General features: G+C 41.7%; 1 protein-coding gene across 1 annotated transcript; it reads right to left on the bottom strand.

The window, feature by feature from the left end:
- Positions 1-2,877: 2,877 nt before the first annotated feature.
- On the bottom strand, positions 2,878-27,759 carry Ndp (norrin cystine knot growth factor NDP). The gene is made up of 3 exons (XM_050160840.1): positions 27,443-27,759; positions 12,739-13,113; positions 2,878-4,045 (listed from the first exon to the last, which is right to left on the bottom strand). Exons 2-3 carry the CDS (start codon positions 12,904-12,906, stop codon positions 3,818-3,820), a joined length of 396 nt encoding a protein of 131 aa, XP_050016797.1. The 5' UTR covers positions 12,907-13,113; positions 27,443-27,759; the 3' UTR covers positions 2,878-3,817.

The following is a 27,759-nucleotide window of genomic DNA, read 5'->3' as shown; positions in this document are numbered from 1 at the left end:
ATCTGGGTATCTACTTGGAGTATGGACACAGTCATTACTAAGCAAAAAATTCTTCTTTGGGTGTTTCCATGCAGTTGCATGTAAAACTCTTCTAAGCCCCAAGGTGTTCCAGTGTTCTAATGCTAAAAGGAGCAAGTGCATGTGTCCACCAGGATAAATTTTACTCTGGAGTCACAAAGCAGCAGGATATGCTTCCTTCTCTGACCTAATTCTCCATCATCGTCATGTCTTCTGGTGTCAACACACTTGACCTTCTGTAGTAGGAAGCTCGCATGCTCAAGGGCTGTGCCTTAGTGGAGCCTGAGACAGTAACCAAAAGTAAATCCATATTTTAATATCTCCTAGGTCATGGTGAAGAAATATACTTACTTTTACAGTCCCCTGACCCAAATGCTTACACAGCCTGCTGTAAATAACAATAAACTACTGTACTGGGTAGTTTAGTAAGCACCTGAATTTAAGAGAAATTAAACAATAATTTAATCAGAACAAAGAAAGGTTGACTTGTCCTTCATTCTAAACTTTTGGAAAATGTTCAAGAGCTTACTATACACATAATACATAAGAAATAGTTCTGGGAAGCCAGGATGTGAAGAAACTCATATTAATTCATAAGGCCATGTCTTTTCCTTTGCAACAGCAGCTTATTATTATTAAATGCTCATAAATGATGAGAGTTGGATCAATTTACAGGAATCTTTTCCTCCAGTACTATTACTTAACATATAGAGTTCTAAGATGCAAGCTATAAAAATTGTAACACATTTTAATTTCCTTTTTTCATGCATGGTAAATGGAGAAGGCAAGTGAACATTCCTTAGGCATTCCAGAAATAATGTTCCTAAGTGATCAATGTTTTCATTTGGTTCTTTCACCATCCTTAGGGGTAAACACTAAAATAGAGCTAAATATGTTTAATTTTTTAAAAGATTTCATAAAGATTTACAGATTCCATAGTAACTTAATACCCAATAATATCTTAATTCTCTGGGTTCCCAGGGCTATTTTAAAGTCTTTAGGGGAAAATATAATTCTTTTTTTCTTTCTTTCTCAGCTTTGGTATGTTGCCATTAAACTTCACTTAGTCTCCCCATACACTTTTCCAGCTTCTCCATTCTACTCAGCATGCAAGATCTAAAAAAAAAAAAAAAAGCAGGGTGCTATTGCCTAGTGAAGGGGTGAAGGGAAGGAAAGCATTCGTGGTCGTGGTGAGCAGGAAATTTGCTCTCCAGTTCCAAATCAAGTTCCTTAGCTTTTGCAGGCATCTTTTTGTCCATATAATTGAAGAAGATGCTGGCTTCTTATTAAAGGCCCTCAAATGCTCCAAGTATTTTCTGGTTATTATGCAGGAAGATTTAACAGTAGGTCCTGTAATGGGACATGAACCAGTCCCTTTCCATAGCTTCTGGATGTTTTAGAAGATAAGAGTTATATAACACCTTCCTGCTACAGTCATATATACTTAAGAAGCAAATAAAGACTGGACTTTGGGGGTTATATTATAGAGGTTCAAAGGCAAATGACATTTCAAAGCCAAGAAGAGACATTTTACTATTAGGAGTATCTACTTAAAATATCATTTCTACTTAAAAAAATATTTATTTTATTTTTATTTGTTTGTCTGTGTATCTGCTTATTCACGGTTGTCCATGGAAGCCAGAAGGGGAAATTGAATCCGTTGGAACTGAAGTTACAGGCATTTGTAAGCCACCTTATACGAGTGCTGAGATCCAAATACTTGGCCTCTAAAAGGACAGCAAATGCTGAGCCATCTCTCCAGGACTGTTTATATTTCTGATTAGCAAACAGGAAAGAAATCCATAAGTCTGACCAGCATTCCTTCCTTATCCGGTATGAATTATAACTATTTAGCTGGGTAGACAGGAGTGTATAAAATTCCTGGCCAGCATGGGAAACATAGCAAGAACCTATCTCAAACGAAGGGAGGGGTTTAGATATCCACTTAACTTTCAGTGTTAAATTTAGTTTTTCACATGATAATTTTTTTCTTCATATAATGGTCCAAATTGCCGATTTAAATTTGCTTTCAGGATAAGGACATCTTCCAATTCAGTGAATTGGCTGACTCTATCACCATAAAGGTTAAAATCAAGTTAAAGTTTTTTTTTAAAAAAATAAATCTGTTTCAAAGCCATGAATAAAAATTTAATCCCACTGGCTTTCACAAAATTGTGTGGAAGTAGTACCAAAGAGAGAAGAAAACCACCATCTCTGCAGGAAAAATAATTCACAGGATAGCTGTGTTAACAGTGGGGAGTGCTGTCACTCCTGGTTAGTCAAGACAGTGTGGTATCAGGGTTGCTCTGGAAACTGAATTTTCATGTTGGCGTTCACATTGAGGTGCCTATAGTATATATAATGCATGCCAGTGTCACACTTCCTGCAGTGCTGAGGAAGATCAAAGTAGTATCATTAGGTTTGGAGCACAGAGCAACAGTGTTGTTTGTGAACTTTGTCCTGCTGCTTCTCTTGACCTGACTTATGGGCACCCAATCTTTCCTGAGAAAAATGAAGAGATCAAAAGGGATGTGTCATGTCTATTTCACACAATAGTACCTAAGGAAGCCACAACACATCATATTTTGTACTAAAATTTGAGACCAGCAGCCAACTTCACACACCACAGTATATTGATTTTTTTTTAAGTTCCCATCATGCGTCCTGAGACTCAATTTCCTTCGAATTGTTCTTACTTCTATCATATCCTCAGAGATTTCCAAACAGTAGTTACATGGATCTTATATCCACATCACAGAAGACTAGAAGAGGAGGAGGAGGAAGAAGAAGAAGAAGAAGAAATAACATACCTATGCAGCCAAAATTTGAAGGTACTCTATTTTTATTTCAAAACATTGGGAGAATTCAAAATTTGAGCCTCAATGACCAAAAATATATTGGAACAAAATTTTTAGAGGATAAGCTAGGCCACCACTAGACAGCCTCACGTAGACAGGTGGATGCTAGAGAATGATGCTTAAGACATGACTGAAGCTTTTGAATACCCACGAATAGATTCCTACTTGCTTGACTAATTCTTAGTTATGAGTATGGCATATTCCCATGCCACTAGTAATTTATGCCTTCTCCAGAGTCAGTACTGTATCCCTCCGTGTGTGTGTGTGTCTTTGAACGTCTACCTCTTTACAAAAGTTTAGCAACATTTACCTGCAAAGGCCTCCAGAAAATAAACTCCTTATGCCACCTTTATAGCCCCGAAGTCATTTATGAAGAACTATAGCTGTCAGGAGTTCCATAGTCACATGAAAGAACCCGTGTATTAGTTATTTTAGTATCAGCGAGCTGTGAACAAACCTCACTAAACATATCCACGGACTTGCTGTCCGGAACTTGAAACCGATAACCTTCGGAAACAACTCTTAGACCAAAACGACAAGGTGAAAAACAAACGAAGATCTCCTAAGAAGAGTTGGGCAAATTCTTCCCTAATATGCACCAACTAGGGACAGGCTGACACACTCTTGCACAGGGCCCCACATTTTCTCACTAATGCAGAATTGTCAGAAACCCAAACCACATCCAGAGCCAACAGGGGAAATGCCTGAATCTGAAAAGTAACCAAAGAAATTCCTTCAAAGAAAGGAGATGGCAATGAAAGACGAGTTCCCAGAGTCACTCTCCATTGAAAGCACATTGAGTCTTTAGGACTAGAATATGCACAATCCTGTGGGACTCGCTCCATCTTTATCTGCCTTAACTCTTTTCTTGCCAGTCCTCCTCTGGCTGGTTGAACTGTTCCTGTGGTTGTCCCAGCCAGAAAGCCACTCAGCAGCAAGCCTCAGGAGCTGCATTCCTCGCAGTGACAGGAGAGGATGTACCGGTAAGTGGCGGTGAGTCGCATGCCCCCTGAGCAGCGCAGACGCAAAGCCTTCAGCTTGGAGGTCTGAGGTCGACAGCAGTGACAGGAGGAACGGAAAGGTTGCTTGAGGACAGTGCTGAAGGACACCAACGGCTCAGAGCGTGATGCCTGGCTGCAGTGCCCTTCACATCTGGCCAGGAGCACCATCTGGAGAAATAACGGGAGGTGATTACTATGTGCAGGTGCCCAAATCTCAAGTTACCACAGCATCCGTTGAAAGGCTCTAACACTCCTGTCCAATTCCTGCTGGGTCAGACCAGTGGGTTCAACTCAGAATCTATTGGTAAGCCTAAAATATGTATTTAAGGTATTGTGGCTCAGCAGTAGAGGACTTGTTTAGCATGCACAAGGCTCTAGGTTCAATTCCCAGTACCTGGAGATTGGTAGGAAATCATTCAACACTACCCCATCTGAAATGATTTTGAATTTAACTCCTATAGTAAGGCCCAAGCTTTCATGATTTTCAAGATTCCTTTGGTGACTGTGAAGTGCAGTGATGGCTTAGAATCAATTAAGAAGATGTACCACTATGGTGTGAATAAAAAATAATCCAGGAGCGAGCCTGGTGATGTACTTCAGGTGATAGAGCACTTGCCTAGTGCACCCACATGTCTGGGTTCAGTCTCTAGGACCATATGAACCACGGATGGTGACACACACCTGTAATCTCAGCATTTAGTAGAGGCAGAAGTATCAGGAGTCATCTTCAAGTACATAAATGAGTTCAAAACTACCTTGCCTCCAAAACCAAAGCCAAATAAACATCGGAGTGCAAAATGAGTTTCTCCTGATGGATGGAGGACTATCACTGCCCAAATGTACTGCAGTTCTACCACCAACAACAAGCAGAAAGTCACTTCAGATTGAAATCCAGGCTCAAACAGAGAATGATAGAATGGGGGGTTCAATGGGAAATAACTAAACATAAGGAATGTAGTCTCTGCAGAAGAAAAAGGAGTTGTCTAAGTGTTGCTTTGGAAGAAATATTCTAGGTGTAATTTAGAAGAAGAAAGTGAAGTAGAGACAGGATACATTTCCGGATCTGAGAGTTTATACCTGAGGTTGTACCTTAAAGAGGTACCTGTCATTTATACAGTTTATGTCAGCATCTTCAGAATTATTTAGAGAAAATTCACCCTGGCCCTCTCCATTTCCAGAGGTTTGGGCTGCTGTGTCAGAGCTTGTGTGTTCTTTATAGTAAGACTCTATTAAGACTAACTAAGGGGATGGAGAGCTGATTCCATGGTCAAGATCACTTGCTAGTCTTACAGATGATCTGGATTTATTCCCAGAATCTATACCACATGGTTCATAACAGCCTGTAATTCCAGTTCCAGAGAGGTCCAATATCTGATCTTTTCAGACACCTGAGAAGATGTACATACAGGTAAGCAGGCACACACATACACATAAAGGAAAAATAAACGAATCTAAAAATGAAAGACTGTTTAAAAAGTATAAAAATTACCCTCAGGAAAATGTACATACTCACCATTTTGCATACAGCTTAAGGAGATGGCCAAAAGGTTCCTTTGATTCTTTTTTTTTTTTTTTTGAGTAGAAGTAAGGAACTCAGGACAAAATTTCTGAAGTAATGACCTTCCCAAACAAAGGAAGTCTGGAGGTTTCTTATGGGAGCCTATGTGTATTCACACTGGAAAGCACTTTAGATGTGGGCATATTCTTGATCACACTAAGCATAAGGAACAGATTCCCAAACATGTCTGCTTTAAGGTCATAGTTCAAGAAGGAAAAATGCTGACCACATTCCTTGGCATGTCCAGGTCAAAGACAGCGAGTGGATGTGCAGGAACTCTTCTGGTCATGCTTAGTTTAAATTATAACAGTAGGCAGGTAGACTCATTTGCTCTGCTTTCCCAAAAAGTTTGAGCTAAACCCTTTGCCCCACAAAGATAAATGACAGCTCATATAGTTCAATGATCTTTGAATACTAGGGATGGGAGGCATGAGTGAGATGGACCAAGGCAGCTTGATCCCTGGTGATACAGAACCTTATAATATTTTGGTAATTAGCAGTTAATATTAAAGACTCCCTATAGATGACTTCTGGCATCATCCTATGGGGCAAAATTAAACTGATAGTTAAAGATTACTAACATCATTATCTGAGGAAATACTGGGAGAAATGTCAACAATTAATTCACACACATGAAGGAACTATGAGATAGTAGCAGAAAAAGCTAGCAGGAATAAGGGAGGAATAAGTTTGATTGGTCTAACATTACTTTCTTTGCAAGGTCACAAAGGCAGAGAGAAAATAGCTACTGTAAGCTGTTTTGATTCTATTAAAGTTTGTATTGGTATTCTGTCTGTTCTTCAAATTGACAGGCAAGATAAACATCATCCTAACCAGGTTTGAGAGGATTATGCTGTAGACAAACAATACCTGGTCCATCTCTGGTGTCTACCCCATTTCTCTGAGAGTCCTAGAACTTCCCCAGTTCCTTCTCCTTGTATCTGCCAGTACATGGGGAAACTTGCTTCACACACTGAAACAGCATAAAATTTGCTGCTCTCTAATCCAGATTACCTATTGGAGAGTAAAGCAATCATTCTGCCACTTTTCAAAGTAAAGTCTTTATAGATACAGGTGGATAAAACAAACCTGTTACAACAAGAATAATTACAAAAGGTCAAAGACAGCATGGGATATCCCAGTAAGACATACATGGTGAGTCAAATATGGCCCTAACTGAACATGATATTAGCTGTCCATATAATAGTCAAGTCTGCAATACAGGGCAACTTGAAGATAAGCTACCTTAATTTGATTAAACTAAAAGTTTTTAGGATATCATGCTCCATGCCCAGTCCACCGTGAAGGACAAGATCTCTAGGATGGAAGGACCTAGGTCCACCTTCAGTGGGTCTAGTCCCTATTTCTCATGTACTGTTTCTACACAAGATGAATAAACAGAGATATACAGTCAGTACCTACCGTGACTGTCCCACATGTCAAGTACTTCCTGTCTTATAGCTGTTCTCATCATCTGCTCCCTGCTCCAGTTCAAGTTGAGCTTAACTACTTAAGAGCCCATGGGACTGCCCTTAGTTTTCCTGCCTCCTGCCTTTGTGCATGTCTTTACTCTCCCAGGGACGTCATTTTCACTTGGTTTTGTCTAATGAAAACCTTCCTATATCTTGTCTGTGGGTCTCCTCTTCCAAACACTGAAACAATTAGTGTTTTTTTTGTGTGTGTTCTCAGTACACACACATACAAACACACACACACACACACACACATGATGTGGGATTTCCCTCTGTATGCTGTGATTACCATTGATGAATAAAGAACTGCTTTGAGCCTATAGCAGAGCAGGGTGGGGCAGAGCAGAGCTAGGTGGGGAAAACTAAACTGAATACTCAGGAAAAGAAGGGTGGAGTCAGAGAGAAGCCATGTATCCCTGCCAGAGCCAGATGGAACTTTAGCCGATAAGCCACATGGCAATATACAGATTGATAGAAATGGCTTAAATTATGAGTTAGTCAATAAGAAGCTAGAGCTAATGGGCCAAGCAGTGGTTTAATTAATACAGTTTCTGTGTGATTATTTCAGGCTAAGCACCAGGAACCAACAAGCAGCCTCCTTACTACACACACACACACACACACACACACACACACACACACACACAGAAAGAGATAGAGAGGGCAAGGGAGGGACAGAGGAAGGAGAGTAAATTCACCTTTATAATGAGAACTGAACATGTCCAGAAACCTTCTTTTCTATTATTTTAACTTTCTAAATATGTTCCATGACTTAGAGTTGAGTATGTCTTTCTTTCAGATGATCTCAATATATATATATACCAGAAACAAGATCCATCAATGTCACTTTCCCCCACCTTCCTTTACCTGCGTCATCAAGACATGACTGTTCAGCTCATCTCTAGGAACCCAGGTCAATATTTAAAGGGTCACCTGTGCCAGCTGAGATCAGCAACAAAATGACAACCAGGGGAACAAAGTAGCATAGGGGTGAGACTTGAAGATTTGGATGGGAACTCACATCACTCCAACTGCTGTCTGTTACTGTCACAGAAGCCAAAAATCAAACAGATGTGAAGAGCCATTTGCATCCAGAACACTTCCCTTCCCTATATCCTCTTGAAGCATTATGAGGGGTAAATATTTTTGTCTTCTTCTCCTATTGTTTTTGTCTTTAACAACTTTAATGATGCTTGCACACAGTAGCCATCAGTATGAATTTCTTATTTTAGGGGATGGAGAGATGGCTCAGCGGTTAAGAGCATTGCCTGATCTTCCAGAGGTCCTGAGTTCAATTCCCAGCAACCACATGGTGGCTCACAACCATCTGTAATGAGATCTGGTGCCCTCTTCTTGCATGCTGGCAGATATTAAATAAATAAATAAATAAATAAATAAATAAATAAATTTATTTCTTATTTTAAAAATTATGCCACATGTCTCAGGTGATCAATTATATTATAAACTCCATATCTCTAACTCCCATGCATTTTCCTATGAACTTAATGGGCAGCAACAGAATAGGGCTTGGGGATTCTAGCAGCTCTTTCCCAATCCTGCAGCTCAGTCCTTGACACGAAAAACCTTCTCTCTCAGAATGCTTACAACCTTGGTCTCCTCAACTCAGCTCCTTCTTTCCTCACAGTCTGTTGTCTCATCTTGCCCAGAGTGGTTGTCCCTCACCCCTCACTTAGAACCTGGTTCTACTCCATTACCTTGGACCACCATCCCCTACTTCTCAACAACTTGGGCTTCAAACACTCATGGAGCCAGTTCACGTTTCCAACCCAGGATCTCAGAAATACAAGCTGGTCAGGAGTCAGAACTCACCATTGCACCTCCTCCATTCCCCTTGTGAAGGTAGCCAGTAGTCTGCTTCTATTTCATCCTCTCTCTCAGCACCCAGCACAGGGGCTTATATTTACTTTGCTCTTCTGTTCTTCCCCACCCCTCCCATAGCCAGCAGAGTCATAGGGAAGTTCACATTCCTAATCCTTTAATACTGCAGGGATCCCAACAGTTATGGAAGTCTTAGTAGTGACTGAAATAGAAGAGTGGGTTGAAACACCTGTCTAGCTTACAACTTCATCAGTATCATAATAGCTTTATTAAAGGTCTGTTATATGGCAAGCTCTGTGCTAGTTGCTTTACAAACATTACCATCGCTGCCATACATAGCCATGTCCTTGAGCAAGTAGCTCTTTTTGCAGAGGAGGAAACTGAGGCACCAAACAATGATTTGGCTTCCTGAAATCACTCATTTGGAAAGCTGTGAATCAAGAACTGAATAGCAGATCTCTACTGCAGTAAAGCCTTAGTGTTCGTCACTGTTTTACAGACAGCCCATTTCTTCTGGCTGCAGATCCTAAGCTTGTTTGCTTTATGACCTTTCCGCAGAATTTCAGGGAAATGTGATTTCTTAGGAAGAATGGAAATGGCTTGCCACTTCCAGGCCCTTTTGGACCAAATCCCATGAGATATCATTACTAACAAAGACACTGGGTATAATCTAAACAGTGGCTACTCTGTCTTTCTTGGTAGGTCAGTCTTTTCTGCTGAGTGTATCTTAGTTCTTTACTGAATTGTTAGGAGAAGTTGACAGGACCTAAAACTGGGCAAATACAAGTTTAGGGCCATGGTGAACAGAAAGTCCCACAAAAGTTGTCCAGAAAACCTTTACCCATTATTTCTTTTTTTTTCTAGAAAAAAAAATTGTGAGGTATAACATTTATGTGGGCACCTAGATCTGAATTCTAAATAATAGCTCCTATATTCTTACTGCATTTCTTCAATATGAGGAGCCAGGTTCAGAAAAATGAACTCTACAAAGAAAATACTGCCATTCCCAAATTGTATGGCATCAAGAAACCCAATTCCTCTTTTCTTCTGGGTTGTGAGTTTTCTTTGTTCCATCATGGTAATGATAATACCTACGTGGCAGGTCTCTTGGCAATGAATATATATATATATATATATTGAGTGTGTGTGTATATGCGTGTGCGTGTGTGTATTGAAATGACTGACACAGGTTAGGTGTTCAAGGCAGTACATTTCTTTCCTTTGACCACACATAGATTTCATCTGTATTCTGGAAGCCAGACAGAGGGTCTCTGTGAGTTCAAGGCCACCCTGGGCTACACAAGATCAGTGCAGAAACAAATCCAGGTGGTGGTGGCACACAACTTTAATCCCAGTCCTAGGGAGTCACATGCCTCTAATCCCAGCACTAAAGGGAATATAAAATGGGATGAAAGAGAAGCTTGGTTTTGCAGTCACCTAGCTTTGGTAGAGGTAAGACTTCCCTGGTGGCTTGGCTCCTTTGTTTTTCTGACTTTCAGATTGAACCCCAATTTCTGTCTTTGGGTTTTTATTATTCATGCTACAAGACCCATTAGAGGGACTATCAGCCTAAGTCTGTAAAAGTTTAAAACTATATAATATTTCCAAATGAAAATCATTTTCTTCCTGAATACATAAAGAAAATTTAATCCAGAAAGGGTCTGGTAACTGAAACTCTTCCAGGCAGAGTTTCAAATTTCTGTGACCAAGGAAGGAAGGTTAATAATTACAAGCAGCATTTACATAAAACCATTGCTATATCTGGGGTCATTTGGGAAGTTGGAAAACAGATTGCTTCCATGAAATGACAAACATTTTTTTCTATTATCAAGTTTTACACTGCTATGCACGGTGGCATTCTGGGAGAAGCAAAGTTGAACAACATTTGACTAAAAGTTGTTTCTAAGAGTCCTGCTCAAATCCTATGAGTTTGCGTTAATGGCATTTCTTCCTTGAACTTTCCTCTCTTAGGTTAACATGCTAAGATAGTCTTCCATCTATCACAAATCATTTTGTCCAATCTTCTGGATTATTTTCAACTTTTCTTTTGGTTCTGGGGATGGAACCTAGGATCTCAAACATGCTAGGCAAGCGCTCTGCCATCCACTCTCAACTTTTTATAGATGCCACTATTTTCTATTATCCTCCCTTTCATCACAATGACACTTTCTTAAATTTGAATTCCTTTTCTCTCCTTTAAAGAAACATGATTATAAAGAACAGTTCAACAATGAAAGAAATCGTCCATGAACTAACAAGCAGTGAACACAAGTACTGTCTCTTCTGAAGTAATTTCTGAGCAATCACGGTTATAAAAACATTTCTCTTATCTTTTCCTCATAGTTGTTTTAATTGTTGCTGCTGCTTTTTGTGCTTCTGTGGTGCTGAAATGAACCCTAAGCCAGTGTGTCCCCCCCCAATCCCCACCAGCTCCACCAGCTCCTGCTCTCCATTTCCAAGAAGGAAACTTTCTGCTTAGCATCTAATTGTTTCTCTTCAGTTTTGTTCCTCAAGTATAAATAAGAACCAGGATATTTTCTTAAGTGGAAAAATCTCTATTTCTTTTCCTACAGTCCCAGGTCTTATTAATACAATGGTGAAATTGATTTAACTTAAATTTTGATCCTTCAAACCCTTATCTCCTCAAACTAAAATAAGGGATCTTCCTAGGTCTACAATCATGTAAGTTATGGAAAATGGAAACGCGGACATGTTTGAAATGGAGGGTGGAGAGATTTGTTTCTATGATCTTAATTCTAGTGATTTATATTGTTTTGAAAATTCTTAATTATATGGGTAATTTTAAAAATACTTAACATATGAGAATGTTTCAATGGGTTTTGTTGTTGCTGCTGTTTTAGTCTCAGGACTAAAGTGAGAATCCTTTGAGGTAGAGCTAAACAAAATCTTATTTACTAAGTGTGGCCACATTTAGTGCACGTGGCTGAGGCAATGATAGTCAGGAGAACTGTAATTTGGAATTCATTCCATCCTACGTTGTGCCTCCCTTCTGGGTGGTCTACATGGCCGCCACTCTTGGTGGTCTTTTAGGGTGTTAGTACTTTGCACACCTCTTCTCAGCACTAAGACATAGATGACTTGTGCAAGACACACTCTACCCACTGCAAAGAAGACATAACTGCTAAGCAAGATAAAATGATAAACAACTGAATTGTCATCTTTAGTTCTGGAGTCATTTTAATATAAATGTGGCCCAGGGAGGAAGGTTTAGACCACACAGCTTGTTCTGGGGTAGTTCAGAAAACAGTTTGAGGAGCCTCCAAGAATGTGTTCCACTGTTAAATCTTATTCAACTTCGTCCCCTTCTTTTGGTTGTTGATGCAGGTAGAAGGAATTATGATAACTTGGAGACTCCATTTTTCTTTCTTGCATGTATGTGTGCATGTGTGTGTGTGTGTGTGTGTGTGTATGGTGTGTGTGTATGTTCCTGCACATGTGTGCATTTTTACGAAGATGACTGTGGAGGTCAGAGGTTGATGGACAGAGTCTCCTACTGAATCTGGAGCTCGTTTACTGGGCTAGATTGACTAGCCAGCATGCCCCACAGGTTCTCCTGTTTCTGCTTCCTCATCCCTAAGATTAGAGTGTGTACCACCATGGCAGCTCTTTTACATGGGTGCTGGGGATCCAAACTGAGGTCCTCACTTTACCCACTGAGCCCTATTTCCAACCACTGTTTTTCTTTATTGAAAAATAAGCATTATCGCTCATAAATTTCCCAGTCAGGGACACAGGATACCCAACAACAGGATCAGCATGTACAAGCTCCATTACAGTCATGGTATTGCAAAACATGGTGGGAAAACTCTAAAGAAAGATTCCCTTGTGAGTTTTACAGGCCAGTCATAGAGCTACACTTTGGGCTCTGGTCACAGTTCTCTGCCACCTGACAAGGAACTATGGCCTCTCTTCTTCTGTAAATGAGGGAAAGGGGTATCTTCTCAAAGACTTTGGAGCGACCTTGATCTTACCTTTGAGCTACACTTGTACAATGGGTGACTGATAGAATCGACATAATGGTGTCTCATGCAGCGTTGAGAGTCCATCAGGAAGGAGCTGTCTGTTTTGCTGTCTGTATCTCCCATTACGGCCAGCAGGGAGAGCATAGAAATGGATGCAGCTAGTACATGATTTCTCATTGTTGTAAGGGGAAACTTCTCCAGAAGAACAGCAGAGGGCAACAGAGGACAATAGATCGGAAATGTTGTCACCTCCTAGGATCCAATTCCTTTCAAGGCCGGGACAGGATGGAGCTGTCGCTTTCTGGTTGTCATTGTCCTTTGTATGCTGGAGTTTTGTCTTGCTCCTTTCCCTTGTAACCGATCACCACAGCAGCTACTGTACAGCTGGAATGAAGGCAGAAATTATTTTTCCCAGAAATATGGATGCAACACAGGAGATACGAAGTCAAACATTCCCATGCAGTTTGGGGTAAAGAACACTGGTTTCTGGAGACTTATTAGTTTATGCTGCCATCCACTTCATGTCCCCCGACCTTAGTGTTTATACTACATATTTATGACCATTTGGAAATGGACATGACGGTTGAGTGGAAGCATATGCTGACTTGAATTGCTTGAATCTATGTGCCTAAGATCCGGAATAGTTTGAGCCCATGGTTGCGATTAAAAATACATGGTTCTGGCCACAGTCTAACTAAATTGGGCGATCTCATCTTTGTCCTTGGTTGACAAGGCAGAAGGGTTTATTCAGATTCTCTCGAAGCTTTGCTATCAACATCAGTTTACAGGGCTAGAGCAAAGGAAGGTCATTACTAATGAACACAGGCCTTGGCCCGAGGGAGTACATTTTCCACTCTATACCCACCCACCTAAATTTTCCACTGCTGTGCTCTGGGCTCTTCCTGTTTTTGTTATAAGTCCTTGCCACCCAGCGTCAGTGGCCAACAGCATCTGAAACCCACATTGTGATCCCTGGCCTCCAGCGTGGCTAAGGCACCACATGCTTATTTCCCAACAGAGTCACACATTGCTGCACAACCTTTGTAGCTGAAGCCCACAGTGTAATTTGAAAAGAGTGGTCATCGGAGTAGAGAGACTTTCCATTAAACTGAGATTATGCTACACTGGTTTCTCTAAAGTTTGCTTTGTTCTTTTAACTATAGCTCCTGGTCAAGGGACCGGAGTTCTGCAATCTACTAATTTACCTCACTGATGCTTTGTATTATACCAGAAGACACAGAATATCAAAATATTTTCAAAAATTTGGGGAAATTGAGAGACCCTGACTGCACATACCAAACCAAAGGAATGGAGTAATTAAAGCTTCAAGCTTCAGAAAAACTTCCAAAGATATTTTAGATCAAAGTTGGATTGTTTGTTCAGAGAGCAAGTATTTCTTTGACTTCCTATTTGTGAACAGTCTGAATAAACAGGGGAAAGTATTGATGTGATCAAGATAACAAGTTCAAGGTGATGCAAGCCAATACAAGAAATTATTATTGTAATAGATACAATAGAATATCCTCAGACCCACTTAGCTGCAATTAGACAACTTGCGAGCGTGGGACAGGGCATTCTGAGTGGAGAAGGGTGTGGCAATAAGACCATCTCAGAGCAGAGCATCCCTGTTAGCAAAAGCTAGGAGCACATGTCTCTGGGACATTCTATAAATTTCAAGAAGGCCATGGACCAATAATGAGAGGAACCACCTGGACTCAGTCACGGCACAGCCATTAATCAGCTGTGATATCTTGCACAGCTCACTTAAATTCTTCCAGTTCATTTCCTCACCTATAGGACAGAAGAACTGACAGCAATAGCATACATTGTTCCCTCCTGCTCTAAAATGCCAGCAATGAATAGCAATGGATTTGGCTACCACCATTTCGTTACGCAGAGGGTAATCCTAAAGATGAAAAGAGCCTGTTCCCAGATAGCCTTGTACCCCTCTCCTTTATGCACATGCTCACAAGACCTCTCCTTAAAATGGATCGAGCCTGTGCCCAAATGGCTCAATGGGTTAAGGCATAGGAATATTTTTTTTCTTACTGAAAATGGATTTTTTTCATACAATATATTCTGATTACAGTATCTCCTCCCCTACCTCCTCCCACCCCCAAACCACACCCTTTCTTGCTCTCATTAGAAAAGAAATGAGCATCTAAAAAACTATAAAATAAAAACAAACAAACCACAATAGGGCAAAGCAAGCAAATCTGGGAAAAGAGCCAAAGAAAAAGCACAAGGAACACATATAGATGCAGGCACACACACACACTTGTGCACAGAGATCTCATAAAAACACAAACCCAGAAGTCACAATGGGGAAAAAAAACTCAGACAAAGCACTGCGAGACAAAACAAGCTTCAAAATATGTCATTGAGTTCATTTTGTTGTCCATCTACTGCTGGGGTCTGCCATTAAGTATGGTTTGTATACCCAGTGAGACTGCTTTGGAGAAAACAATTTTTTTCATTTGAGGGAGGTTATCAATTGAAGATAGCTTTTGGGTTAGAGATGTGGACTTGTGTCTACTTACCCTTTCAGTGCTGATCATCAGGGAATTACCTTTCTTAGGGTACAGACATGAGTTTTTAGATGGGTATTGGGGAGTCTACACTCGCTGGGGACCTCATGTTTGAGCAGCGGATACTCTATTAACTAAAGCATATATCCTCAGTCCTGTGAACTGGTTTGTTCTCTTGAGATGATAAACTGAACACCAAAGTAGTTATAAAGGACAAAGAAGACTGGAGTAAGGCCTCAGGAGTTAGGCACACTGGCTGTTCTTCCAGAGAACCCAGGTTCCATTGCGAGCACCCACAAGAGAGCTCACAACCTTCTGTAACTCCAGTATCGGTGAATCTGATGCCCTCTTCTGGTATCCATGGGCACCAGTCCCACAAATGGTGCACAGGCATACATGCAGGCAAAACACCCACACACATAAAATAGAAAATAAAAAAATGACAGAAAAAGGACATGTAACTTTACCTGTAGTTTTAAGATTTTTGCTTTCAGTGCAGTCATACAAGTCATGACATTTTCATTCAGCTTTCTATTTACACTGAAATAGCATTGCAAACTATGATAATAAAGAATTCATAAAATCTTCAAAACGTACAGGTAAGATCTTTAGAGCACAACCCTGGCATTTGGTTTTATTATTGTTGGCAGTACTAGTCTTTTAGACTTACTTATTTTCAGTTTCCTTTATGTATATGAGTATTTTGCTTACATGTTTATATATGTATTAAATGCATGCCTGGTGCTGGAGAAGATCAGAAGATGTGATTAAATGCTTTAGAAGTTATTTATGCTTGAGAACCATGAGACGTGGATACTGGGAATGGAACCCAGGTCCTCTGCAAACACAAGTGCTCTTAAGCACTGAGGCATCTCTCCAGCTCCACAATTGTTTGTTTGTTTGTTTTGGTACAGATTCTCAGGGTGTAGACTTCTTGAGCTCTCAAGGCATCCTGAAATTGCAGGCCTCTACCGCACCAGAATCTGAGACTTCTGTTGCATTTCGCTTTTGCTTTAACTGTACAAATTGCATGAGCCCGCAGTGCTGTGCTGAAGAGCAGTTTATGACAATAAAGCTCGAGAACGGAGAACAATTGAGCCCAGCCATGGTGTAACAGAGCAGGGTCTGCAGTGTGAGCTGCGACTTACACAGAAAAGCATGGCCAATTAAGAAAACCCACACCACCACAGGATCGCTTGCTTTCTGGCATGCTAGGACATTTCAGCTTTATGGGAGCTCTTCACATTTTCTTGAAATTAAATTAATTCATTTGTCTTTAATTTTAAGCCATATGTAACAAACTCAAATAGTGATGATCAGGATTTAGGACCTCAGCCAACCAAGCCACGATGAGTTGAAGAACAGAACTCAGTAGTCCTTTGTGCTATGTGCTCTGGGACAGTCTCTAAGTCCTGAATTTGGCCACAGGACAGAGCCATGTGCTCCTGACTTCAGTGTAGAGCCTTTGCAGCAGGAGAAGCACGTAGGCCAGCATGCCCGACTTTGGAGCTACCTCTCAAACGCTACCAGTGGAAAAGAACAACTGGTGCCCAGATTTCCCCACCTGTCATCCTCATTGAAATAATAGAGCGGCCTCCTGGGTGAGAGATGGTGCTGTGCCCACAGATCAGCTCATTCTTGGGCTGACTTTCTGCCTGGCAGAGAGTAAAGCACTGGCTTTGCACAAGTGATTTCAGCAACAGGCTAAGGCAAGTGTCATGTGCCAAGAACGGCCTTGTTTTCGTCCTACTTCTGAGGCAAAGGAGGGCAGTGTTTCCATATCTATGTTTCTCCTGAGCTGTTTTCCGTACTGAAATAGACAGATGTTCTTTCCCTGGCTTCTTTCAACAAACATTTGTTTATTCAGCATACATATCCATTCACTGAGCATTTACCATGGGCTTCCTTTTGCTCTAGCAGATAAAATGTATGGATCAGGGTTCAGGGGTGTGGCTCACATGCTGAGGCCCAGGGTTAAATTCCCATCACTAAAATCAGGTAAAATAGATAAAGGTAAGAGGGAAAAAATAGATTCACTGCATTTATAAGTGAAGAGTCTTAGCCTGCTTTTTCCTTTTTAATTTTGAGGCCCTATTGATACATCATCCCATTCACTAATTTATGTCCAGCATGCACAGCATCGTCTCTGAGAAGATTTAGTGAAGTGAATAAAATATATTGACTTTGAAATAAACTCAGTGTATCATACAGAAATATTTATTATTTAACATATTTTTGTTTTGTTTTTTTGAGACCAGGTAGGTCTTTTTATGTACTTCTGGCTGTCCTGGAACTCTCTCCATAAACCAGGCTGACCTTGAGCTCATAGAGATTCACCTGTCTCTGGTTTTCCTGGAACTCTTTCTGAAGACCAGGCTGGACTTGAGTTCACAGAAACACACCTGCATATGCCTCCCAAACACTGGGGTTAAAGGTGTGAAACACTACTCCCAAATATTTGTTTTAATTTTTTAAAAAAAATCTTCTGAGTTAGGAATAAGGTTGCAGTGCACCAAAGCATAGAAATTTTTTAAAAAGAGGGAAATTAAAACTGTATGGATGGGAGAAAGTTTGCTACTAGATAATACTTCATATAAGGATTGGAAAAACAAGGAATGCTGGATCTTATTCAGAATGCAAAGTGCTAAGTAGCCCTTTCCCAGGAACCCCAAAAATTTCAATGATATCTAGTCAACAAGATGCCCTGGAGAAAAGTCAGATGCTTCTTCCCAAAATACTTAATTTATAAACTGTAAACAGCATGTCGGATTGTAGAAAGCATCCCCTGCTCTCAGTGAATAGCTTAAAATTTCTATCTAGCAACACAAGAGTAACAGTAAAGAAGCCAAGTCTGGGCTGACCCTGAAGCAGTAGTACTCAATGAAAAAGATACAAGGTCCCTGGGGATCTCTATGGATGCAGCCATAAGGTCACTGGGGAAGAATGTGGTTCTTGCTCCCTTCATTTCAGGGTGTCTGTTCTGTAGTAGGAGGCAATGGCCACCTCCATAGTGCTACCTTGGGTAAAAGAAGAAAATATTCTTGCAGTTAAATAATAGCCCTCTATTCTAGGATAAGACACTGTGTTTTTCCCACTGTGTGACTAGCCATCTGTGACAGAGCTCCACAGCAACAGGTAGGTGTGTAAGGGGAGGAAGGGAAAGCAAAAGCAGAGGAGGAATAGAACCAGGGGAAGAAGCAATATATCATAACCCCTGTAGATAAAGTTGCTCAAAGGTCTGAGAATAAATATAACTTGGTGGGGAGCAACAATGAGTCAACAGTCAGTGGACCACAACTGCGCATGTGTGCCTGCATGTGCACGAGTGTGTGTGTGCGTTTGGTTTTTATAGTTTCACTGCCTGGGGAGGAGTGCAGTGGGAGGACCTGACCTTGAGCTTGACTGTAGCTAAATTTCCTGACCTTCGACACATTTGTGAAGAAAGAAAGCTTTCACTGTTATCCAGTTTACCACTTGCCTGAAACACCATGATTCCTTCCCTAGACCTCTGCTATCTTATGTTATTAGTGTTCTGTATCTCCAGACTATGCATTCACTTGTCTGAAATAATCAGGAACTATTTCATTGCATTCTGCAACCTGCAGAACATTTTGCTGTTGTCTGATCCACTTGAAGGAAGGCTGATCTGTTGAGATGGTCAAGCTGTAGCATGCCTTCCATGATTGGCTACGAGTGCTTTATTGAGTTATTTGTTTTCTCTAAAACTCAGTTTCCTTCTATATAAAATCAATTAGTTGGTTGTACTAGTTCACAGCTTTGTCCATTTTCAATCATGTCTGTCTCTTCCCAGGCTTCTCAGCCTGGATATAGCACTGCTCTGGGACTAGATACTCTCCCAAGACATCTTACAGTGAGACTTTCTTTCTTCTTTAAGGAGTTAATGATCACTCAAGATTCCAAGAACATTCTAATGAATGTGCTTGAGCCAACAGGAGGCCAAGCTATTAGAATGTTCTCTTCCATGAGGCCATTTGGGTGGCCTGAAATAAAAATACTCTCCAATATCCAATTGATTTGGTGCTTGTGATAAATGCAGTTCATAAATTATTAATATCTTGGTTTTGTTTTGTGTTGCTTTTTTTAGACAGTGTCTTGCTATTTAGCCCCAGATAGCCTGAAATTCACTCTGTAGACTAAACTGACACTGAATCCTTGGGTGAGCCTCCCTACCCAGCCCTCACAATGCTAAGATTATAGGTGTGTATCACCACACCAAGCTCATGTTTTATTAATAATAATGTGTTATTTGTGAGTATAGTTAACCAGTTTCTATTTTTCTTAAAATTTGTGCCATTTTCTCCAGTGTCATTTAATGCATCCATCAGGAGGAGAGAACAGTCAAAGGTAGTCATTCACTCTAGAGTTCAGTTTCTTTTGTTTGATGATGGTGTTGCTATAGGCTGAATTCTATCTGCCAGTTCATTTCTTAGAATGACCTGTAGTCCCACACTGGACTGCAGCCTAAGCTACCATGTGCAGGGCTCTGGCCCAGGAGAAGACAAAAGAGATGTGAATTACTAAGGTCTTAGGGGATCAAGAATAGGTCCCCCTGTTTGGTACCGTATCTGCAGAACTTTTGTCCTAAGAGAAGGACAATCCTGAAGTCTTGGGTTGAGGCTTGAGTTCAAAAGAATAGGCCACTGAATATAGCTGTGGGATCCTCCACTGGGCATTTTTTAACTTATCTGAGTTTTCATGAAAAAAACTAATTCTGAGTTCTTAACAGTTGATGTAACTAATTGACTTCTAGGATATAAATTTCCCACAAATTGGAAATGATTACCAGAGTATTGGGAAGCACTTTTCTGTTGAAATCTTTTTCTCTGGGGGTTTGGATTATTTCTGCAAATCTAGTCACAGACTATGAACTGTGACTGATGTGGTGATCAACGGTAGTCTTTCTATGGTGCCACAAATCACCAGTGGCTCTGAACTCTGAGTTTTGTGCTATCCTTTCATCCACAAGGAATAAAAATAAGCAGAATGGGGTTGGATCTGGGTATGTAGCTCAATTCGTAGTGTTTATAAAGACATGGGGAACAAATAGAATGGGCATAGTGGTGCATGTCTGGGATTCCAGTACTCAGGAGGCAGGGGCAGGAGGATAAGAAGTTCAAATTATCCTCAGCTACATAGTGAATTCAAGGCCATCCTGGGCTACATGATATCCTGCCTTAAAAAGAAACAACACAAACTAAAAGAAACAACAAAAAGCAGTATAGACTCCTCAATAGTAACAGAAGAAAAGGAGAAATTATTCTGGATGCCCCAAATCTACCATAGATTTTCAAATTTTATCAACTATCACAATTTCAAGAGGGGAAAGTTTCACTTTATTTTACCTGCTCCCTACTACAGAAGTGAGATCCAAGTCAGAATACCAGCGACTAGTGTGATACAAGCTACTACTCACCTTGCTAAGATCCAGGGTTTTGAGACACCAAACCCAGAGGACACAGTCTTGCTAAAGATGCACCCTTCTGGTAGAAAAGATAAGGTATTCTGGGACCTATGTGCTGATATAATGCAATATTTGCCCTTCCCTGACTGCTAGCTGTGGCACGGTCTTAGGAGAAAGGAGATGACCGGTTCTAACTCGGCACTAGCTCCTTTTCACCCAGAAGCCAAATGGGTGTCTTGGCTTTTCTTCAAAGTGTCTAGTAAAGAGTTTCTAAAGCTGCATTGCCATCTCGTCACCCAGAACCCACATTCTGGAATGGTGGGGAGTAATCTCACCTAATAGCTGGAGGGTTTTCAGTAATAAACAATAAGAGCGCTCAGTCTTTTCTGATGCTCATGCAATTTGCCTGTTCTGCGCCATGATGGGACTGAATGTGAAATTCAAATCGGAATACTCCTGGATGCAGGTCTTCATGAAAAGAGCTGAGACTGGCTAGCACAAGCATCATGTGAAAGGCATGCCCCCTCCCCCCGCGCTGAGCTGCTAACCATCCTGCAGTGATTGGACTATGGGCTCTCGCTGCCTTTTGTTGTGATTCAGCACTGCCAGTTCTCCTGCCACAGTTCTACTCTGCTGCCTTTGGACCCAAATCTCGAAAGAAACACTTCAATTTTGAAAGGGAGCCCATTTTCAGAATTGAGGCAGGGGAAGGGATCACAGAAATGTATCAAGTCTAATGTGTCCAATTGAGTTTTAAAGATAAATTGGAAATTGATTAAGGGTTGGTTTCTTTGATTCATCATGTTTGTTTCAGGAGTGGGTGTACCTACATTTGTACCTAAAGTTGAGCTTGGAGATATTTTTCACCTGGGGGTTTGATCACTTTTTAAGTAAGTCAGGAAGGCAATTTCAAACCCATTTCTGGGGGAGTGGGAGAGCTAAACTTTCTCTTTCTGAAACTGAGCTGTTTGAAAAAAAAAAGGGGGGGCAAGTTTAACATCAAAAATATTCTTTTCTACTTTTATGTGTGGCTTATTATTTTTCTTACCTATGAATGAAAATATGGAAGGAGACTCCAGGTTTCAGCCTCTTGTAGCTTTACTGTGCTAAAGAAAGAGCACTCCTTAGCATTTTCTGACAGTTGGTCCACTTTTGTTTTTAACCTGCTGCCCTCTCATTTATAAAGGATACTGCAATCAGTTGGATCATGGCTTAAAAGAAAAAGTTGGGATACAGCCAGGCCTTGGAAGAGAGCAAATTGTTTGAATAAGCCTTAGCTTTTGTGGAAAACAGAAAATCTTATACCACGCTACCAGTCAGCATTCATGTCCAGATTTTGACACGAGGATGAAATGGACCTCCATTGGATGAAATCCTGATTCTAAGTACTCAGGATGGCTTGCCAACTGAACTAGCCCATTCTTTGAATCTTCTGAGTCAGCACGCCTTCTAACAGGAAAGTCATTGTTCCAGATTGTAAATGTCTTCTAGGCGGCTAGCTCGGAACAGCTGAAAAGGGTCCAGGGAGTGGGACACTTAGTAATATATACCTAAGTATTAGGCTCATAGACACCCCCATGAAGGAGATAGAGTGAACACACCAAGCAAAGCCTTGCCAGAGATGTGAGAAGGCAGCTTTGAAAATATGAGGCCAGACAATGCCATCAGCACAAAGGCACATTCTTTCTCAAAGACTGAAAATGTGTGTGTGTCAGGGGTGAATTTCACCAGACAACTTGTATAGTCTAGCCAGTAGGCACTCATTCCAGTCCCAGCCTCCCCTGCATATTGCCCACACATGGGACTTTCTAAAGCATTTCTCAGCCTTTACTTTCTCCTGAAATCAGAAAAGTTCACGGTTGTTGACCTGATGGGCGAGGAGTGGGTACTACCAGCTGGAATGCTGCCACTGGCAGGGGCAGACAGGAAAACAGAAATGCTCTTAATGTCCTCCCAAAGAAAACCTTTGATGGGACAAAAGAGTGGTTGTATTTTTACCCTCTCTTCATGCTGCCAGGCTTCTTTAAATAGATGCTCTAGCCTAGGGACTTGTATGGAATAATTCATATTAAATCCCAAGAACTGGCAGTGAAGGGTAGAAGGTTGCTCTCTCTCTCTCTCTCTCTCTCTCTCTCTCTCTCTCTCTCTCTCTCTCCCCCTCCCTCCCTCCCTCCTTCCCTCTCTCCCTCTCTTCTTGTCAAGTTAACAGGAAAAGGCTCATTTTAATTCAGCTGTGTTAGTTTTTTTTTTCCTTTTGAGTCTTTTAATGAATTTTTAGTTAATTGAAAAAAGATATCTGAAGCTCCCAAGAAATAAAAAAGAATAAAAAACTGCCTTGTGGTTTTCTCTATAATGACTCTCACTCCCATTTACATTAGCAGCGTCTTTTGGTTTGTTACACAATGAAAGTTTTAAATGGGAATCTCTAATTAAAAAGTTCAGTACCTTCTGCTCGATACTCATGAATCAAACTGCTCTTCTGAGGTAAAGAGATAGGGAAGAAAGAGGAAGAAAGGGGGAGTCGTGAGAGAAGTGCAAAGAAGGAAGGAGGGAGGAAGGGAGGGAAGGAGGGAGGGAGGAGGGAAAGAGGGAGGGAGGAGGGAAGGAAGGACAAGCTCCTTTCTCACCTCAATTCCTACACATTTTCAGAGAACTCAATCAGGAGAGGTTTCTCAGTTCTCCCTTTCAGCAATGGGTTTGGTAAGTCATCAGCCTATGCTGGCCAAATTGAAAGTCCTCTTTCTCCTTCTTTCTGTCTGAGGAGGAGAGACAGCAGAGAAACTTGAGGAACCCGGGAGAATGGCAGAGCCCAAAAGATCCAGGGATCTTTGGTCAAAGTCACTTGTCTCTCAGTCTGCAACAGAATCACATTTCTCTTAATGTGGGCCGAAGTGCACCCAGGCATTCCCATAGCACTCCCACCCCCAGGCCTTCGCCGAGAGATGTCCGGGTCACTGTGATGGTATGCTTGTCTCTGCCAACCCGGGTCACTCCAGCCCCGCTCTTGGCGAGCCACGTGGCTGCTCCTCTCTGTGAGTGGGTTCAGGCTCAGGACTACAAAAAGCCCCCATATCCTAACGACCCAGCAGAACCTGTGCCAAGAATGACATCCTGGGAATACTATGGAGATGAGGAGACCTCATGGGCTGTTCTCCCCAGATGGAACAGGAACCAGGCTGTCTGGAAAACAGGCGAGCAAACAGCAGCTCACAATGGAAGGAGATGAGGCATAGGGAAAAGGGGGCGGGCTGAGAGCAGTGGCGAACAAAAGAAAAGAAGCCACTTGCCACCCAGGAAGAGTCCAGGGTGTGCAGGAGGAGGTCGTGGAGGAAGCACTTGCAGGAAACAAGTACCCAGACATGGCACTGCCAGTCTAACAGGATTCTTTTCTGTATTAGATTATGGGAAAGAAAGAGGGGAAATATATAGCCAGCCAGCTGTTCAATGGCTTACAACCTCGCTTTTATTGTCCGGTTAGTTTGTGAGGTGGGGCATCAGAGGAATTCCAAACATACCATCCCAGAGAAATTTTAATATGTTCCACAGTGTCATACACGAAGAGGAAATGACAGCTGATCACAGACAGGGCAGGCCACAGCAATTTGGGCCCTGGAGCTCATCCACCTTCCCATGGGCCTTCTTCCCTCTCATTGTTCAGTGTTCCTGCTTCTTAGTCCTCCCACCTGCCTCTCCATCCCCTCTGTTCCCGCTGGCTGGGCAGGAGAGTGTCATTAAATGACAGTCATGAATAAAGATGATCATGGGCACCCAGGCCAATGGCAAGAAGATGTGGCTTTCCTAGGATGAGTCAGGCACCTCAGAGATCAGAGGTACTCCAACTACCAGTCATTTCTGCTAACAGGCAACAAAATCAAGGACACTTTTGATGACGTTTTCAGGATTTTCCCCAGGAACCTAATCATGTGATGAAACACTAGACTGACTTCTTTGAAAGCGGCGCTGTGTGTGGCTCAGACAGAGACCTAGGTTTAGAAAACAACGTCCAGCTACTCATCCCAGGGCCCTCTTAAATTTAGGCCAAGCCCAGAGGTCACTGATTTCCTCAGTCTAGGGAATGGGATAAGTAAGTGATGGGAGAGAGTGATTGCATCTTCCTCTGTGCATGTTTCCAATACAGTGATTCACCAAGTAGCCCCGATGCCAGCTGCTGGGGAGGTGACTCACACCCATCTCCTGATAGCATACAGTTCCCTTCCAGAGGGTGATCAAGAGAACTTAAGAAGGATATGCTATTCTTTTTCCAAAATTGCTTCTATCCCAACCCCAAGAAAAATTTGGAGCAGATTAGCCGTGCAAGTGTGATATACTCAGGATCTTGTGCAAACAGCCAAAGGAGAGGAGAACCCTTTGTTATAAAAAGAAAACTTGCTGATAAGTATTTCAATAATCTAGAACATTAGCAGCTATTGGATATGGTTCCTAATAAGCAGAAAGTTCTTGTCAATTACCCAGTGGCAATGCTGTTTCTCTTCCCAGATTCAACAGGAAAGAGCATACCGACCAAAGATAAAAATGTGGCACAATGTCCCATACACCTGTGCATCCATCAGGATAAGGATAGTGCCAGGCACATGGCAAATGCTTAATAAATACGTATTAAAAGATGATGGCATGAATGACACAGGAAGAACAATGGTACTGAAATTTTGAGATCTCAAGACAGTCTCTGGCCACCATTGGTGGTTAGAATTCTGAGAAAGTCATTTTTCAAGGGCCCAGGAAAATAAATGAGTTGGAAATTGTTAAATGTATTGAAAAATGATTTATTTTTCCCTTGACAGTGTCATTGGACCTCAAATTAAGATTGAGAACTCCACAGGCATATTTCCATCTGTGGGTGTCAGCTGCTTGATACACAGTAATAATACTAAGGCCTCAACCAGTCCTCCCATTACCTGAAGCAAATGTGCTTTAAGAGAAATGATGTACAGCATTACATTTGTGTCCAAACGCTCTCCTACAATGGCCTGAATGACAGCTTAGGAGAATTGTTTGCAGTCACTTAAATGCTTTGCTAACAGCAGTATTTTTTTAAATTGTCATAAAATATTACAACAATCCAATCCAATCCATATTATTTTTACAGTCTTTCTTGATTAGTGGTAAATTCACTCCTTTGAATGTCTGACTTTTATTTCACAAAGCTCCTTAGGCTAGTTATTTGTGAAAATGATGTGTGTGTGTGGGGGGGATCCCCATAAATTGTGCCCCTGTTCCACAATGCAAGCTCGCCGACAGAACCCTCAGGTTCACTTTCAGAAGGAAAATTAATGTAGGGGAAGTGAGCAGATATTTGCATGAAGTCTAAATGCCATTCTGAGGCAGTCTATGGTTCCTGATGTAGTTAGCTGACACCCACAGCCACCAGTGAATTTGCAGCATCTCTGTGTTTCCACATGCAGCTGGTTGCTAGTGTTGTGTTGAAGTGATTTGCTGTGTTGTATCTTGTTCTTAGAACACACTAATATTAGAAATGGAGAGAAACATGTTCTGCAACAGCCATACCTGCTAGGAATGACAGTTACAAGGTATAAGGAATTCTCATCTTGCTAAATAGATTACTCTTTGTACCTGAATCTCAGCGGGGGAGGGGGAAGGGAGGGAGGGAGGAAGGGAGGGAAGGAGAGAGAGAGAGAGAGAGAGAGAGAGAGAGAGAGAGAGAGAGAGAGAGAGAGAGAGAGAGAGTGTGGGGGGTGCTCTTTCACAGAGGCTTATCTGGGCTTGTCCATTACAATAAGCCTCAGTTACTGTGCTTTCTGAGTCATTAACATTCTGCACACAATCAAACTTCCCGTCCCTCAAGAGAGTTATGCCCGGGCCTCCTACAGCTCAATTGTTCATTTAATGAGAGAAGTTGTATTCGGGAATTGGAAAGGACCCTCTGATTATTCCTCAGGTGTCTGTGGGAGTCATTCCTCCAGGTTCTGGTCCCTGTGCTGTCAGGAGCATCCTTTCCTGGTCACTTCTTGGACATTGGATCGTTGGTCGTGCTGCAGGGACAAACCGACTACTAAAAATAACCCCTTGCAATAAGGCCAAGGCAAACAGCATGCATTTCCTCAGACTTTTCGCCCAATCATAATCATACAGCGAACCTATCCTCATCTCCCGACACTCTTGAATGTATCCATGGAAGCAAAGTCCCAAGGCGGGATGGGAGAAAAGCGCAAAGGAGCAATGTGACACTGAAAGCTAGGCATAAATGTTGCCTATTGTTTGAAGTCATTCTGAACACTCCGGCACAGCCCTGGCAGGAGATCAGCCGCATACATAAGGAGCAATAAAAGTAAACAGTGCACGTTTAACCTCGCAGACTCGCCTGCGTTAATAGTGCCCCCATTGTAAGTGGGATGAAGGCGGCGGTGGGGAAGATATGGGACTTCACAAATGCAAGTCAGCAACTGCTGCTTCTCCATCCCCCTTCATAGTGTCACATAGAAGAACCATTTCAAAGTTACAGCTAACTACGCAGAGTTTGAAAAGAAATCAATCCCGAAGATATTTTCAAGCTTCTCTGGGACGCTTCCTGCTCTGTCACAGACTTCACACACCCGTTCATTTAAAACAAACAAACAAACAAAAAGCCCACACGGCTAGCAAGCTACAGATTAATGCAAATTAAAGTGATGCAAATTTAAGTGATATTTAAAGGTTGTCTCTTTGTCTGCAAGAAGGATGAAAGGCTGAGTTTGGAAAGAAGTAATTTCCTAGGCAAGCCGGCAGCGCTTGTTTTCCTGCTTACCTTGGGGGAAACGCAGGGCTCCTTTCTTCTCAGACTTTTCTGAGAGCTAGAAAGAGGTCCTGTTACTTCCAAATGCTTTTGTTCTTCTGTCCCTCTGTCACATGGCTTGCCTTTTATATTTGCAACACACAAAAGTTAGGACTGTTGTTTAAGCGACCCAGGGAGAGAGAGAGAGAGAGAGAGAGAGAGAGAGAGAGAGAGAGAGAGAGAGAGAGAGAGAGAGAGGGAGAGAGAGAGAGAGAGGGAGAGTGTCAAATGGAAAAGTGCCATTGCAGGCATATATCAATCAGGCGTGTGGCCGCTGCAGTGCACCAGCA

The sequence above is a fragment of the Alexandromys fortis genome, unplaced genomic scaffold (genome assembly GCF_014885135.2).
Source record: "Alexandromys fortis isolate MF-2015 unplaced genomic scaffold, M_Fortis_MF-2015_v1.1 scaffold_83, whole genome shotgun sequence".
NCBI classification, from domain to species: domain Eukaryota; kingdom Metazoa; phylum Chordata; class Mammalia; order Rodentia; family Cricetidae; genus Alexandromys; species Alexandromys fortis.
The sequence above is the reverse complement of the archived record's forward strand: the minus strand, read 5'-3'. Positions and strand labels throughout refer to the sequence as shown.

Excerpts from the sequence above, each read along its gene's own strand:
- Ndp (XM_050160840.1), bottom strand. The coding sequence starts at position 12,906 with ATGAGAAATCATGTACTAGCTGCATCCATTTCTATGCTCTCCCTGCTG. Across the intron at positions 4,046-12,738 it reads TGTACAAGTGTAGCTCAAAG|ATGGTGCTCCTGGCCAGATG; the intron begins GTAAGATCAAGG and ends TTATTTCTCCAG.